At 38.1% G+C, this 16,607-nt stretch overlaps 1 protein-coding gene across 2 annotated transcripts in view; it reads left to right on the top strand.

The window, feature by feature from the left end:
* The window catches only part of NUCB2 (nucleobindin 2), a 92,245-nt gene that overhangs the window by 58,731 nt on the left and 16,907 nt on the right, over window positions 1-16,607 (top strand). For both annotated transcript variants that reach the window (XM_025357964.1, XM_025357966.1), the window contains one exon: window positions 2,726-2,815. In XM_025357964.1, coding sequence (XP_025213749.1) covers window positions 2,726-2,815 — 90 coding nt within the window. The remainder of the gene's footprint in view (window positions 1-2,725; window positions 2,816-16,607) is intronic.

Raw genomic sequence — 16,607 nt, 5'->3', positions numbered from 1 at the left:
CCTCCCAAGTTCAAGTGATTCTCTTGCCTCAGCCTCCTGAGTAGCTGGGATTGCAGGCATGCACTACCACACCTGGCTGATTTTTGTATTTTTAGTAGAGATGGGGTTTCACTATGTTTGCCAGGCTGGTCCTGAACTCCTGACCTCAAGTGATCCACCCACCTCGCCCTCCCAAAGTGCTGGCTGGGGTTACAGGCATGAGCCCCCACACCAGATCGAAATTTTTTTTTTTTTTTTTTTTTTAAGAGATGGTATGTCTTTTGCCATGTTGCCCAGGCTGCCAGCTAACTTTTTAATTTTTGGAGACACAAGGTCTTGCTATGTTGTCCAGGCTGAAGTTTGCATTTTTGATCCAGATTATTATACTAGATGCCTTTAGTATGAATAAAATAATTTGCAACTACTTTAAAATATTCTAAAAGATAAAGATGTTACTGCATGTCAGGTATAAAACCTTTTTTTTTGGGCTGGGCATGATAGCTCACGCCTGTAATCCCAATACTTTGGGAGGCCATGGCAAGTGGATCACTTGAGGTCAGAAGCTCGAGACCAGCCTGGCAAACATGGTGAAATCCCGTGTCTACTAAAAATACAAAGATTAGCCGGGTGTGGTGCTGTATACCTATAATCCCAGCTACTTAGGAGGCTGAAGCATGAGAATCTCTTGGACCCAGCAGGCAGAGTTTGCGGTGAGCCAAGATTACACCACTGTACTCTAGCCTGGGTTACACAGCAAGACTTCATCTCAAAACCAAACCAAACCACACCACACCACACCAAACCAAACCAAACCCTTTTTTCAGTACTGAAAAACAAAAACAAAAAACAACCTCTGGTTACTGCCTCATTTCTCTGTTTCTCTTCAAAGAGTTGTCTATTCTTCTTCTTCCTGTTAATTCTTCACCTTTCCTTTTCGTCTTAATCTGTGCTGTAGCCTCAATCATTCCATTTAAAAATCCTCCCATTGGATGACCTCTATCTTGTCAAGTCCAGTGGTCTCATCTTACTTGACCCCTTGGCAACATTTGATACAGTTGATGCCTCCCTCTTTCTTGAAATGGTTTCTTCACTTTTGGGAAACCACACCTCCTCAATTTCTTCATACCCCACTCTCTCTTCTTTGCTAGCTCTTCTTCCTGTTTCCAAGTTCTACATGTTGCATTGCCCTGCTCCTATCCCTTGGCCATGTTCTTCTTTCTAGCTTCATTCTCTCCTTAGGTGGTAGTGTGGAGTCCCATGTCTCTATATATGCTCTATATCTGCATGTATGCTGGTGAGTTCAATTATTTTATCTTCAGCTGTCTCCTTTCTCTGAGTTCCAGGGTTGTATCTGCTTGACAGTTCTCCTTGTGTTTAACTCACATCTTCTTCAAACCCAGATCTGTTCCTTCCTCAGCCTTTTTCATTTCAACAGATTAATCATAATTCATCTAGTTGCTCAGGCTAAGTCATCCTTAACTTCTTTCCTCATATCCTGCATTTCCTCTATAAGTTCTATTTGATCTATCTTTCAAACAGATCCAGAATTTGACCACTTCCCCCCACTTCCACTACTATTTAATACCAATCAAGTCCAAGCAAGTCTCCTAACTGGCATCTCTGCTTCTGTTCCTTACCCCACTGCAGACTCTTCTTCATAAGTAGGCAGAGTAAGCTCTTAAAAGCATAAATCAGGTCATGTGCTCTCTTGCATAGGAATACTTCAATGGCTTGCAATTTCCCTCATAATATGATCCCAAATCCCTCCTATTTCCGAAAGATTCGTGACTTCATCCTTGCCTTGCGCTCTGTGACTCTCTCTCTTCTGGCCACACTGGCCTTCTGATGTTTACCTCTCATCAAGCTTGTTCCCATTTTAGAGCATTTGGACTTAATATTTCTTTTTTCTGGAATACTCCTTTTTAGATCATCACAAGGTCTTACTTCCACTGAGTCTGTGCTTAGATGTCCATGGTCCATCTAATGGCTACCCTCATTTAAATATTTGCCTTTCTCTGTAGTTCTTGCTCTGCCTCTCCTCCCTCTAAGCCAAAAACTCTGATATAGGCATCATATGCAGGGTAACTGAATCCCACTATTTTGCTTCAGTAACTTTCATCTGAATTTTTGAACTGTAAATGCTAAATTGGGATGTCTGTTGACTGCTGACATCCCAACTATCAAGTGAATTTCTTTGACCATTATACAGTACACCTTTGTAACGAAATTTGCCACAGGCTGTAACAGCTATGCAAGAGGATTTGGAGAGGTTGTCAGCTTTAGTTTTGATTTAGGTAATTGTGTTTTTTTAAGAAAAAGTGTTGAGAGCATTTTAGTTTAACCTCCTTTACTCTTGGCTAAAACTGTCCTCTTTCTAGAATGGTTCTTTTTCTTACTGAAGAACTTGGCTTCAAGAGGGATTATACATATTATGGTAAAGTACGAAGACGATACCAGTCAACCACTCAGATCAGCTGACTGAAACTTAGTGGTTTTGGGGGCATTAGGTATATAGATATCTCATATTTTCCAATTTGAATTATATAGAAGAGAAAGATATTTATTTTGTAATTCTAGTATAATGTTGAGTGCTCTGTTATTTTTTTTCCTCCAGTTTCTGTGGATGTTAGGTGAGTCCTAATTTCTGTATGTTTATGTAGTGGCATCTATTACAAGACAGTTGATAGTGTCTAAATAATATGAGAAAGATTTACTTTGTATTATGTATACATTTTCTTTTAATCAGGTTGATACTAACAAAGACAGATTGGTGACTCTGGAGGAGTTTTTGAAAGCCACAGAAAAAAAAGAATTCTTGGAGCCGGATAGCTGGGAGGTAATAGAACCTACTCTATATGAGATGTATGGTTCAACAAATTCTGCGTCAGTCTATTGTACTTTTAACTTTTATTCCCCATTATGTTTGCATGTATAGTCTTACTATCTTGGATTTTTTGTATAAATGTCACTATAAAATAATGAACTTGATTTCTTGGAAAGCTTGTAGCAATTTATTTCTTGTTTATAATCACACTGCATAAAATTAGAAGTCTTTTAAAAATTATACTTTTTTTCAAAGTATAAAATAGGATTCATTATTGAAAATTAGAAATATAGATACATTGAAAGAATAAATTAGAATTCACCTATAATTTTACTGCTCAGAGGTAGATTCTCAGGTTATGCATTGTATTATGTTAATTTGGAATAGTATGCAGTTTGTATATATAGTATATTCACATATAGCATACAGTATGTAAACAATGTATTGTCTCATTTTAAATTCACACATATACATATATTCATATTTATTTATTTATTTATTTTTGAGACAGAGTCTTGCTCTGTCACCCAGGCTGGAGTGCAGTGGCACTACCTCGGCTCACTGCAACCTCCGCCTCCCGGGTTCAAGCAATTCTTTGCCTCAGCCTCCCAAGTAACTGGGATTACAGGTGCCTGCCACCACACCTGGCTAATTTTTGTATTTTTAGTAGAGACGGGGTTTCACCATTTGGCCAGGCTGATCTTGAACTCCTGACCTCATGATCCGCCCACCTCGGCCTCCCAAAGTGCTGGGATTACAGGCGTGAGCCACTGCATCAGGCCAGTCATATTTATGTATTTTTTAAAATGGCTTCATGCTGTATAAATGACTTTGTATGTTGATGAAATACTTTTTAAAAATTTAACAATATTTCACAAACTTTTTAAATATCATTCTTCAAAAACATGATTTTTAAAATGGCTACCTAACATGCAGTTATATGGCTGTAGCATAATTTATATATCTATTTCTCCAGATTTAGACATTTTGGGTAAATTCCAGTATTTTACTGTAATGACACTATGATGACTATCCATTTCTCCGCACATTTTTGGGCAATCTATAATGATTTCCCTGGGATTAACTCCCAGGAATAGAACTATTCTTAAGATTTATGAACAGTTTTTTAAATTTCTCAGTATATCTTGGCAGATTGCTCCAGAAAAGTATATCAACTTGTAACACAGTCAACTGTGTTTGAATGAATGCTTAGACAACTTGAAAAGAATAGTTGAGAGGCACCAACCAAAATGGATGGAAGAAAGAACATAGTCTTTTTCTACATAAAAACTGAAAAGATTACTGTTTAAATTAAAATTTTAATTGTCCAGAAAATTGTTTGAGAAAGGGTGAACAGCTATTCTAGTTTACCCAGGACTAAGGAATTTCCAAGGATGTGGAACTTTTCATTGCTAAAACCAGACATTTTTGGGCAAATTGGGACAGTTGGCCCTGTAGTTTGACATCAGAAAAGTCAACCTCTTTTTTTTTTTTTTGAGACGGAGTCTCGCTCTGTCGCCCAGGCTGGAGTGCAGTGGCCGGATCTCAGCTCACTGCAAGCTCCGCCTCCCGGGTTTACACCATTCTCCTGCCTCAGCCTCCCGAGTAGCTGGGACTACAGGCGCCTGCCACCTCGCCCGGCTAGTTTTTTGTATTTTTTAGTAGAGACGGGGTTTCACCGTGTTAGCCAGGATGGTCTCGATCTTCTGACCTCGTGATCCGCCCGTCTCGGCCTCCCAAAGTGCTGGGATTACAGGCTTGAGCCACCGCGCCCGGCCAAGTCAACCTCTTTTTGTATTGGTTTTTTGTCTTAACGTTTGAAATGTTTCTTGCCTTTGGTGAAGAAGAAGAATGCTAAAATTATTTGTATATACATTCCCTTTAGTGTGTCTGGTAGACTAGAAGATCAATAGATAATTACATACTTAACATTTTGACGTAATTTCAGATTTACAAGAGTTGCAGGAATAGACAGGAAATCCCTGAATACATTTCAACCAGATTTAACTATGTTTGCTTTATCTTTCTCTCTTTTTCCTTCCTATTTTTAATCTCTATGTGTGTATATGTATAACATACAATTATGTTGTAATGTATGTACGTATGTATATGTATGTATATATAAAAACATATGTATATATGTACATATATATAAAGTTTTGAATTGCTTGAGAGTAAATTACACATCATGCCACTTTAACCTAACATACTTGAGTGTTTATTTTTTGCAAACAAGGATTTACCTTATATAATTACAGTAAAATTATCAATACTACACACATGGTACTCTTCTCCGATCTCTAGACTTAGTGAGATTTTGTCAATTTTCCCAACAATATCCTTTATAACAAAAGAAAATCCAAGATGATAGACTGAATTCAGTTGTAATGTCTTTCTAGTCTCCTTCAATCTGAAACGATTTTTCAAGAGGACAGACTATTATGTTGTACAGTGTCCCTTGAATACCACAGAAGAGATGCTCAGTGTATCCTGTTAGAAGGCACATGTTGAGGATCCCCATAACTGGTAATGGTAGCTTTAATCATTTTGCTAAGGTGGTGTCTACCAGATTTTTTGACGTAAAGTTAATATTTTACCTTTCGTATTTTAAAAAGTATCTTGTCTAGCCCACCATAGTGAAAGAATCAGAAGTCAGTTTTTGTTTCTTTATTTTATAAATACAGACCGGGTCTCACTATATTGCCCAGGCTAGTCCCGAACTCCTGAGCTCAAGGAATCCTCCTGCCTCAGCCTCCCCAAAATGTGTGAACCACTGTGCCTGGAAAGAAGTCAGCCTTTTTTTTTTTTTTTTTTAAATAATTTTAGGAAAAGTAAAGACAGGTTCTCGCTCTGTCACCCAGGCTGGAGTACAGTGGTGTGATCTTAGCTCACTGCAACCTCTGCCCCCACCCCCTTCAACCCACCCCGGCTCAAGTGATCCTCTCACCTCAGCCTCCTGAGTAGCTGAGACCACAGGCATGCACCACCATGCCTGGATCTTTCTTTTTTTTTTTGTATTTTTAATAGAGGCAGGATCTTGCCGTGTTGCCCAGGCTGGTCTTGAACTCCTGAGCTCAAGCAATCTGCCCGCCTTGGCCTCCCAAAGTACTGGGATTACAGATGTGACTACTGTACCCAGACAGAAGTCAGCTTAAAAAAAAAAAAATTCATTCAACATCATATCAAAAATCTTTTCACGTAATATTTGTAAGCCTTATTTTAAAAGCTATGGAGGCATATAAACATTTTTTCAGGGTCAGACATTTAGATTATTTCATTTTTTAATGCTATTTTAAAAAGAAAATGCTGCTACAAATACATTTTTGTATAAAGCTTTTTATGTGATTAGGGTTGTTTTATAGGGTAGATTCTCAGTGTAGCATTACCAGGACCCAGGGAATATTTTTAAGGCTTTTAAGGCTTGAACATCCTATACTGAAAGCAAGGAAGTCCCTAAAGAATGATACAGACATGTCACAAAGACACAAAAGTCAGTTTGAAGAAACTCCCACTGGCCAAATCTGGGACAATTTGAACATGGAAATAATGATGATAAGGATTAGAACTTATTGAATAAAACAAGAAGACATGAGTCTACACTGATATAAGTAGAGGGATAGAGGAGGGCGAATTCTTCTGCAAAATTGCTTTTCAAAAGACTTATACCAATTTATAAATCCACCGTTAAAAATATGTGCACTCTTTAAACATATCGGAGCTGAGCATGGTGGTGCCCACCTGTAGGCCCAGCTACTTAGGAGGCAGGAGGACAGCTTGAGCCCAGGAGTTTGATACCAGTCTGGGCAATGTAATGAGACCCTGTCTCTAAAAATAAAAAAATTTAAAAAAATACTTCAAGAATATGTGAATGTATTATGATGTCCATTGATGATTCTAGCTAGAATTATTACTGTGATGGTAGACAAATGGAGATTTTCTAACCTGATCATCCCTTCTACATTTGTTAGTTGGCTTTCTACTGTAATGAAAAGCTATTCCTTCCCCCTTGACCTTCTATTTATATTGGTGTAGACTCGTTGTTTCTTTTATTCAGTAAGCTCTAATCTTTACCATCATTGTTTCCATACTCAAATTGTCTCAGACTTGGCCAGTGAGAGTTTCTTCAGACTGGCTTTTGTGTCCTTCTGACATGTCCAAATCATTCTTTGGAGACTTTCTTACTTTTAGTATATCAGGATGTTCAAGACTTACCTTATCCTTTCCCTGACCCAACCCAGAGTGACCCATTTTTCTGAGGAGCCCTGGTTCCTTTTAGTGGAGATCGGTACTGCAGACCAAGATCTGGGCTCTGGATGTGCTCCTTGCTACTGCAGTGTCATTGCTTCCAAGGTCTTGTCAGATGACAGAGCTGGGGAATTAAAATAATATGTATATAATATGGATGTGTATATGTACACACATACATGCACACATACACACATATACACACCTATATAATATTCATTTCTACATATCTATCAATATGTATTAAAACTCATGAATTTACACTGATATCTCCAATTGCAATCCAACACCTCTGACTTCTTTTTTTTTTCATTTTAATTTTTTAAAGTTCAGGGGTATGTGTTGAGGTTTATTATATAGTTTATATATATAAACTTGTGTCATGGGGTTTTGTTTTACAGATTATTTTATTACCCAGGTATTAAGCCCTCATACCCATTAGTTATTTTTCCTGATCCTCCTCCTCCTCCTGCCCTCTATCTTCCCATAGGCCCCAGTGTGTGTTCCTCTCTATGTGTCCATGTGTTTATCATTATTTAGCTCCCACTTGTAAGTGAGAACATGCAGTATTTGGTTTTCTTTTTTTTTTTTTTCTTTTTTTTTTTGAGACGGAGTCTCGCTCTGTCGCCTGGGCTGGAGTGCAGTGGCCGGATCTCAGCTCACTACAAGCTCCGCCTCCTGGGTTCACGCCATTCTCCTGCCTCAGCCTCCCGAGTAGCTGGGACTACAGGCGCCCGCCGCCGCGCCCGGCTAGTTTTTTGTATTTTTTTAGTAGAGACGGGGTTTCACCGAGTTAGCCAGTATGGTCTCGATCTCCTGACCTCGTGATCCGCCCGTCTCGGCCTCCCAAAGTGCTGGGATTACAGGCTTGAGCCACCGCGCCCGGCAGTATTTGGTTTTCTGTTTCTGCATTAGTTTGCTAAAGATACCGGCCTCCAGGTTCATCCATGTTCCCACAGGGGACGTGATCTCGTTCTTTTTTATGGCTGCATAGTATTCCATGGTGTACATGTACCACATTTCTTTATCTACTCATTTAGGTTGGGCATTTAGGTTGATTCTATGTGTTTACTATTGTAAAGAGTGCTGCAATGAACATATGTGCAACAACTTTGATTTCAACTTAGCATTCTATCTTTTGCCATATTTCATGCAAAACCTAACTCCCTTTTCCTTAAAAATATTTCATTTATTCACTCAATCCTAGAATGTACAAGAAGTTTCAGAATACTAATCCATGCCTCTGTAAAATAAGACTTTAAATTTTGTTTAGATTTTGTTGTTGTTGGGGCCAGTGCAGTAGCTCATGCCTGTAACATCTCAGCACTTTGGGAGGCCAAGGTGGGTGGATCACCTGATATAAGGAGTTTGACACCTGGCCAACATGGTGAAACCCTGTCTCCATTAAAAATACAAAAATTAGCAGGGGGAGTGGTGGCACATTCCTGTAATCCCAGCTCATCGGAAGGCTGAGGCAGGAGAATCACTTGAACCTGGGAGATGGAGGTTGCAGTGAGCCGAGATTGCACCCCAGCACTCCAGCCTGGATGACAGAGCAAGACTCTGTCTCAAAAAAAAAAAAAAAAAAAAAAAAAGATTTTGTTATTTTTAACATGAAGGCATATTGTACAAATACTATGATCAAAAATTACTTGGGTTAGTTCCATTTTTTCCTCTCTGTTCCGTGGGTTATTTTATTCATTTAAAATAAAAGTACTATTTATTTACTTCTGTTTTTCTATTCAAGTTTTAGGATTTTCCTGTCTTGTTGATTTTAATTTTCTTTTCTTGAGTATGTGAAACATTAACACGTTTCCAAAAATTGAATCTATACAGAAAAGGTGTATTCAGATAAGTTTTTTCTTTTTTTTTAATAATTAAAATTTATTGTGTGTGCATACATAGTATGTGTATATATTTACGGGGTACGTAGATATTTTGGTAGAGGCATGCGATGTATAATAATTACATAATGGAAAATTGAGTATCCATCCCCTCAAGCATTTATCCTTTGTGTTACAAGCAATCTAATTATACTCTTTTAGTTATTTTCAAATGTACAATTAAATTATTATTGACTATAGTCCCCCTGTTGTACTATGAAACACTGGATTTTATTCATTCTATTTGTTTTTGGTACCCGTTAACTGTCCCCACCACTCCCCAACTCCACACCTTTCCCAGCCTCTGGTAACCATCCTTCTGTTCTCTATCTCCACGAGTTCAATTATTTTGATTTTTAGATCCCACAGATAAGTAGGAACATGTGATATTTGTCTTTCTGTGCCTGGCTTATTTCACTTAACGTAATGACCTCCAGTTCCATCCATGGTGTTGCAAATGACAATCTCATTCTTTTTTTATGGCTGAAGTAATACTCCATTGTATATAAGTACCACATTTTCTTTATCCATTTATCTGTTGATGGATGCTTAGCTTCCAAATCTAAGCCATTGTGAACAGTACTGCAGCAAGCATGGAAACACAGATATCTCTTTGATATACCAATTTCCTTTCTTTTGGATTAAGATTGCATTAAGATTGCTGGGTCATATGTTAACTCTATTTTTAATTTTTTGAGGAACTTCCACACTGTTCTCCATAGTGGTTGTATTAATTTACATTCCTACCAATAGTGTACGAGGGTTCCCTTTTTTCCACATCCTTGCCAACATTTGTTATTGCCTGTCTTTTGGATAAAAGCCATTTTAACTGGGGTGAGATGGTATCTCATTGTAGTTTTGATTTGTGTTTCTCTGATGGTCAGTGATGTTGAGCACTTTTTCATATGCCTGTTTGCCATTTAATGTCTTTTTTTGAGATATGTCTACTCAAATCTTTTGCCCATTTCTGTCAGATTATTAGATAATTTCCTATAGAGTTGTTTGAACCCCTTATATATTCTAGTTATTAATCCCTTATCAGATGCATAGTTTGCAAATATTTTCCCTCATTCTGTGGGTTATCCCTTCACTTTGTTGAATTTTTGCTTTGCTCTGCAGAAGCTTTTTTACTTGATGTGATCTAATTTGTCTATTTTTGCTTTGGTTGTCTGTGCTTATGGGTATTACTCAAGAATGTTTTGTCCAGGTCAATGTTCTGGAGAGTTTCCTCAATGTTTTCTTGTAGTAGTTTGATAGTTTGAGGTCTTAGAGTTAAGTCTTTAATCCATTTGGATTTGATTTTTGTATAAGGCAAGATATAGGTATCAAGTTTCATTCTTCTGCATATGAATGTTCAGTTTTCCAGCACCATTTATTGAAGAGATTGTATTTTCCCCAATGTATGTTCTTGGCACCCTTTTCAAAAACGAGTTTACAGTAGGTGTGTGGGTTTGTTTCTGGGTTCTCTATTCTGTTCCATTGGGCCTGTATGTCTGTTTTTATGCCAGTACGATTGTGTTTTGATGACTATAGTTCTGTAGGATAATTTGAAGTCAGATGATGTGATTCCTTCAGTTTTGTTCTTTTTGCTTTGGTTATTCTAGGTCTTTTGTAGTTTCACATAAATTTTAGGATTGTTTTATCTATTTCTGTGAAAAATGTCATTGGACATTTTGATATGAACTGCATTGGATTTGTAGATTGCTTTGGGTAGTATGGAGATTTTCACAACATAGATTATTTCAATCTTTGAACATGGAATATCTTTCCATTTTTTGATATCCTCTTCAGTTTCTTTCATCTGTGTTTTATAGTTTTCATTATAGAGATCTTAAGTTCTTTGGTTAATTCCTATGTATTTAATTTTATTTGTGGCTATTGTAAATGGGATTAATTTTTAAATTTCTTTTTTCAGATTGTTTTATTGTTGGCATATAGAAATGCTGCTGATTTTTGTATGTTGATTTTGTATCCTGCAAATTTACCAAATTTATCAGTTCTAATAGTTTTTTTGTATGTGGAGTCTTTAGGTTTTTCCCAAATACAAGATCATATCATCTGCAAACAAGGATAGTTTGACTTCTTCCATTACAGTTTGGATGCCCTTTATATCTTTTTCTTGTCTGATTGATCTAGCTAGGACTTCCAGTATTACATTGAATAACAGTGGTGATGGTGGACATCCTTGTTGTGTTCCAGATCTAAGAGGAAAGATTTTCAGTTTTTCCCATTCAGTATGATATTAGCTGTGGGTCTGTCGTATATGCCTTTTATTATATCAAGGTATGTTCCTTCTATACCCATTTTTTGAGGGTTTTTTATCATGAAGGGATGTTGAATTTTTTCAAATGCTTTTTCAGCATCAATTGAAATGATCATATGGTTTTTGTTCTTCATTCTGTTGATATGATATATCATATTGATTTGTGTATTTTGACCCATCCTTGCACCACAGGGATAAATCCCAGTTGGCCATGATGTATGATCTTTTTAATGTATTGTTGAACTCAGTTTGCTATTATTTTGTTGAGTATTTTTGCATTGATATCCACCAGAGCTATTGCCTTGTACTTTTCTTTTTTTGATGTGACTTTGTCTGGTTTTGGTATCAGGATAGTACGAGTCTTTTCAAATGAGTTTGGAAGTATTCCTTCCTCCTTTAGTTTTTGGAATAGTTTGAGTAGGATTTGCATTAGTTTTTCTTTAAAGGTTTGGTAGAATTTAGCAGTGAAGCCATTGGGTCCTGGGCATTTTTTTGCTGGGAGACTTTTTATTATGGCCTTGATCTCATTACTTGTTATTGGTCTGTTCAGGTTTTGGATTTCTTCCGAGTTCAATCTTGGTAGTTTGTATGTGTCTAGGAATTTGTCCATTTCTTGTAGATTTTCCAATTTATTGGCATATAGTTGCTCATAGTAGCCATTAATGATGCATTGAATTTCTGCAGTACCAGTTGTAATGTCTCCTTTTTCATCTCTGATTTCATTTATTTGGGTTTTCTCTCTTTGTCTCTTAGTGTGGCTAAAGGTTTGTTAATTTTGTTTAACTTCAGAAAACCAACTTTTTGTTTCATTGATCTTTTATATTGTTTTCTTCATTTCATATTCACTTATTTCTGCTCTGATCTTTATTTTTTCGTTTCTTCTACTAATTTTGGATTCAGTTTGCTCTTGCTTTTCTAGTTAAGATGCACTATTAGGTTATTGAGATTTTTCTTCTTTTTTTGATACAGACAGTTATAACTATACATTTCCCTCTTAGTACTGCATTTGGTATGTTGTTTCCATTATCATTTGTTTCAAGAAATGTTTCAATTTCCTTCTTAATTTTTTCATTGACCTACTGGTTATTCGGGAGCATACTGTTTCATTTCCATGTGTTTGTATAGTTTCCAAAATTCCTCTTATTATCAATTTGTAGTTTTATTCCATTGTGGTCAGAGAAGATGCTTACTATTATTTCTATTTTATGAATTTTTTTTTTTTTTTTTTGAGACAAAGTCTTGTTCTGTTGCCCAGGCTGGAGTGCAGTGGCACTATGTCAGCTCACTGCAACCTTCACCTTCCAGGTTCAAGCAATTCTTGTGCCTCAGCCTCCCAAGTAGCTGGAATTACAGGTGCATGCCACCACACCCAGCTAATTTTTGTATTTTTAGTAGGGATGGGGTTTCACCATGTTGGCCAGGCTAGTCTTGAACTCCCAACCTCAAGTGATCCGCCCACCTTGGCTTCCCAAAGTGCTGGAATTACTGGCATGAGCCACCATGCTCAGCAGAATGTTTTAAGACTTGTTTTGTGGCCTAGCATATTGTCTATTTGTCTATTTATTTATTTATTTTTGAGACAGAGCCTCAATCTGTTGCTCAGGCCAGAGTGCAGTGGGGCGATCTTGGCTCACTGCAACCTCTGCCTCCTGGGTTCAAGTGATTCTCTTGTCTCAGCCTCCTGACTAGCTGGGATTAAAGATGTGTGTTACAACGCTCGGCTAATTTTTGTATCTTTTTAGTAGAGATGGAGTTTACCATATTGGTCAGGCTGGTGTTGAACTCCTGACTTCAAGTGATCCACCCACTTCGGCCTTCCAAAGTGCTAGGATTACAGGTGTGAGCCACCGTGCCTGGCCCATATTGTCTATCTTTGAGAATGATCCACGTGCTAAGGAGAAAAATGTGTACTCTATAGCTATTGGATGAAATGTTTGTTAAATATCTATTAGATCCATTTGATCTATAGTGTAGATTATGTCCAATGTTACTTTGTTGATTTTCTGTCTGGGAGTTCTGTCTAATGCTGAAAGTGGGGTGTTGAAATCTTCAGCTGTTATTGCATTGAGGCCTGTCTTTGTCTTTAGGTCTAATAATATTTGCTTAATATATCTGGATGTTCTAGTGTTGGGTGCATATCTGTTTATAATCATTATATCTTCTTGCTCAATGGACCCATTTATCATTTTCTTTGTCTCTTCTTAGTTTTTGTCTTGACCTCTGTTTTGTCTGATGTAAGTACTGCTCCTGCTACTCCTGCTGTTTTTTGGTTTCCATTGGCAGGGAATATCTGTTTCCATCTCTTTATTTTCAGTCTGTATATCTTTATAGGTGAAGTGTGTTTCTTTTAGGCAACAGATCATTGGGTCTTGTTTTTTCATCTATTCAGACACTCTATGTCTTGATCGAAAAATTTAGTTGATTTACTTTTGAAGTTATTATTACTGATAAGTAGGGACTTACTCCTGCCATTTCGTTATTTTTCTGGTTGTTTTGCTGTCTTCTTTTTCTTCCTTCCTGTCTTCCTTTCCGTGAAGCTGATTTTCTCTGGTGGCATGCTCTAATCTCTTGCTTTTTTTGTATGTGTATCAATTGTATGTTTTTAGATTTGAGATTACCATGAGGCCTGCAAATAATATTTTATTTTAAATTGATGACAACACTGATTGCATAAACAACCATGCAAAAAGAAAATAAATACTTTACACTTTCACTTCATCCCCCGCTTTTTAACTTTTCGTTGTTACTATTTTTTTTTTTTTTTTTTTTTGAGACAGAGTTTCACTCTTGTTGCCCAGGCTGGAGTGCAATGGCGAGACTTCAACTCATCACAACCTCCGCCTCCTGGGTTCAAGCGATTCTCATGCCTCAGCCTCCCAAGTAGCTGGGATTACAGGCATGCACCACCATGCCCAGCTAATTTTGTATTTATAGTAGAGACAGGATTTCTCCATGTTGGTCAGGCTGGTCTCAAACTCCCAACCGCAGGTGATCTGCCCACCTGAGCCTCCCAAAGTGCTGGGATTACGGGCATGAGCCACCGCGCCTGGCCTCATGTTACTTTGGTTTTTTTTTATTGTTGTTGTTGAGATGGAGTTTTGCTCTTGTTACCCAGACTGGAGTGTAATGGCGCAATCTCAGCCCACCACAACCTCTGCCTCCTGGGTTCAAGCGATTCTCCTGCCTCAGCCTCCCGAGTAGCTGGGATTACAGGCATGTGCCACCATGCCCGACTAATTTTTTGTATTTTTAATAGAGATGGGGTTTCTCCATGTTGGTCAGGCTGGTCTCGAACTCCCAACCTCAAGTGATCTGCCTGTCTCGGCCTCCCAAAGTGCTGGGATTACAGGCCTGAGCCACCGCTCCCGACCGTACTTTTTATATCTTATTTTATTGCCTGTCTTGAAAAGTTGTAGTTATTATTTTATTTATTTTTAGTTATTTTTGATTGGTTCCTTGTTTGGCCTTTCTACTTAAGTCAAGAGAAGTTTATATACAGCAATTACAGCGTGATATTTTTCTGTGTTTTTCTGTGTGCTTACTGTTACCAGTGAGTTTTGTACCTTCAGATGATTTCTTTGTTCTCATTAATATCCTTTTCTTTCAGATTGAAGAACTACCTTTCACATTTCTTATAGGACAGGTCTGGTGTTGATGCAATCCCTCAGTTTTTGTTTATCTGAGAAGGTCTTTATTTCTCCTTCATGCTTAAAGGATATTTTCAGTCAATATACTATTCTAGGGTAAAAAAAATTTTTTTCCTGTCAGTGCTGCAAATATTTCATACCAGTCTCTCTTGGCCTGTAAGGTTTCCACTGAAAAATCTGCCACCTGAGACAGAGTCTTGCTCTTTTACCCCGGTTGGAATGCAGTGGTGTGATCTTGGCTCACTGCAACTTCTGCCTCTCAGGTTCAAGTGATTCTTGTGGTTTAGGCTCCCGAGCAGCTGGAATTACAGCTGTGTGCCACCACCTCTGGCTAATTTTTATATTTTTAGGTGAGATGAGGTTTTTCCATGTTGGCCAGACTGGTCTTGAAATCCTGGTCTCAAGTGATCTGCCCACCTCTGCCTCCCAAAGTGCTGAGATTACAGGTGCGAGCCACTACGCCTGGCCAGGATCCTTTCTTTGTACTTGACCTTCGGTAGTTTGATTATTAAATGCCTTGAGGTAGTCTGACGTGAGTTAAATCTGCTTGGTGTTCTATATTTTTGTACTTGAATGTTGAAATATTTCTGATAGTATTCCTTTGAATAAACTGTCTACCCTTATCTCTTTCTCTGCCTCCTCTTTAAGGCCAATAAAACTCCTATATTTGCCCTTTTGAGGCTATTTTCTAGATCTTGTAAGCATGCTTTCATTGTTTTTCATTCTCTTTCCTTTGCGTCCTCTGTATTTTCAAATAGCCTGTCTTCAAGCTCAGTAATTCTTTCTTCTGCTTGATCAGTTCTGCTATTAAGAGACTCTGATGCATTCGTCAGCGTGTCCATTCCATTTTTTAGCTCTAGAATTTCTGCTTGATTCTTTCTAATTATTTTGATCTCTTTGTTAAATTTATCTGATAGAATTCTGAATTCCTTCTCTGTGTTATCTTGAATTTCTTTGAGTTTCCTCAACACAGCTATTTTGAATTCTGTATCTGAAAGGTCATATATCTCTGGTTCTCCAGGATTGGAACCTGATACCTTATTTAAGTCATTTGGTTAGGTCATGTTTTCCTGGGTGGTGGTGATGTGTGTAGATGTTTGTTGGTGTCGGAGCATTGAAGAGTTAGAAAGTTATTATAATCTAGGCCGGGCGCGGTGGCTCAAGCCTGTAATCCCAGCACTTTGGGAGGCCAAGACGGGCGGATCACAAGGTCAGGAGATCGAGACCATCCTGGCGAACCCGGTGAAACCCCGTCTCTACTAAAAAATACAAAAAAAAAAAACTAGCCGGGCGAGGTGGTGGGCGCCTGTAGTCCCAGCTACTTGGGAGGCTGAGGCAGGAGAATGGCGTGAACCCGGGAGGCGGAGCTTGCAGTGAGCTGAGATCCGGTCACTGCACTCCAGCCTGGGTGACAGAGCAAGACCCCGTCTCAAAAAAAAAAAAAGAAAAAAAAAAGAAAAAAAGAAAGTTATTATAATCTTCATATTCTGGGCTTGTTTGTGCATGTCCTTCTTCAGAAAGCTTTCCAGGTATTCCACGGGACTTGGGCCCAAAGTCCAGTAATTCTGTGATTTTTGCAGACTCTTAAAAGTACCACCTTGGTGGTCTTGGATAAGATCCGGAAGAATTCTCTAGATTACCAGGCAGAGACTCTTGTTCTTTTCCCTTACTTTCTTCCAAACAAATGGTCTCTCTCTGTGTGCTGAGCCACCTGGAAGTGGAGGTGTGGTGATGCAAGTACCCTTATGGGCATCACCATGGAACTG

The sequence above is a fragment of the Theropithecus gelada genome, chromosome 14 (assembly GCF_003255815.1).
Source record: "Theropithecus gelada isolate Dixy chromosome 14, Tgel_1.0, whole genome shotgun sequence".
Lineage (NCBI taxonomy): Eukaryota > Metazoa > Chordata > Mammalia > Primates > Cercopithecidae > Theropithecus > Theropithecus gelada.
This window is presented reverse-complemented; position numbering and strand designations above follow the sequence as displayed.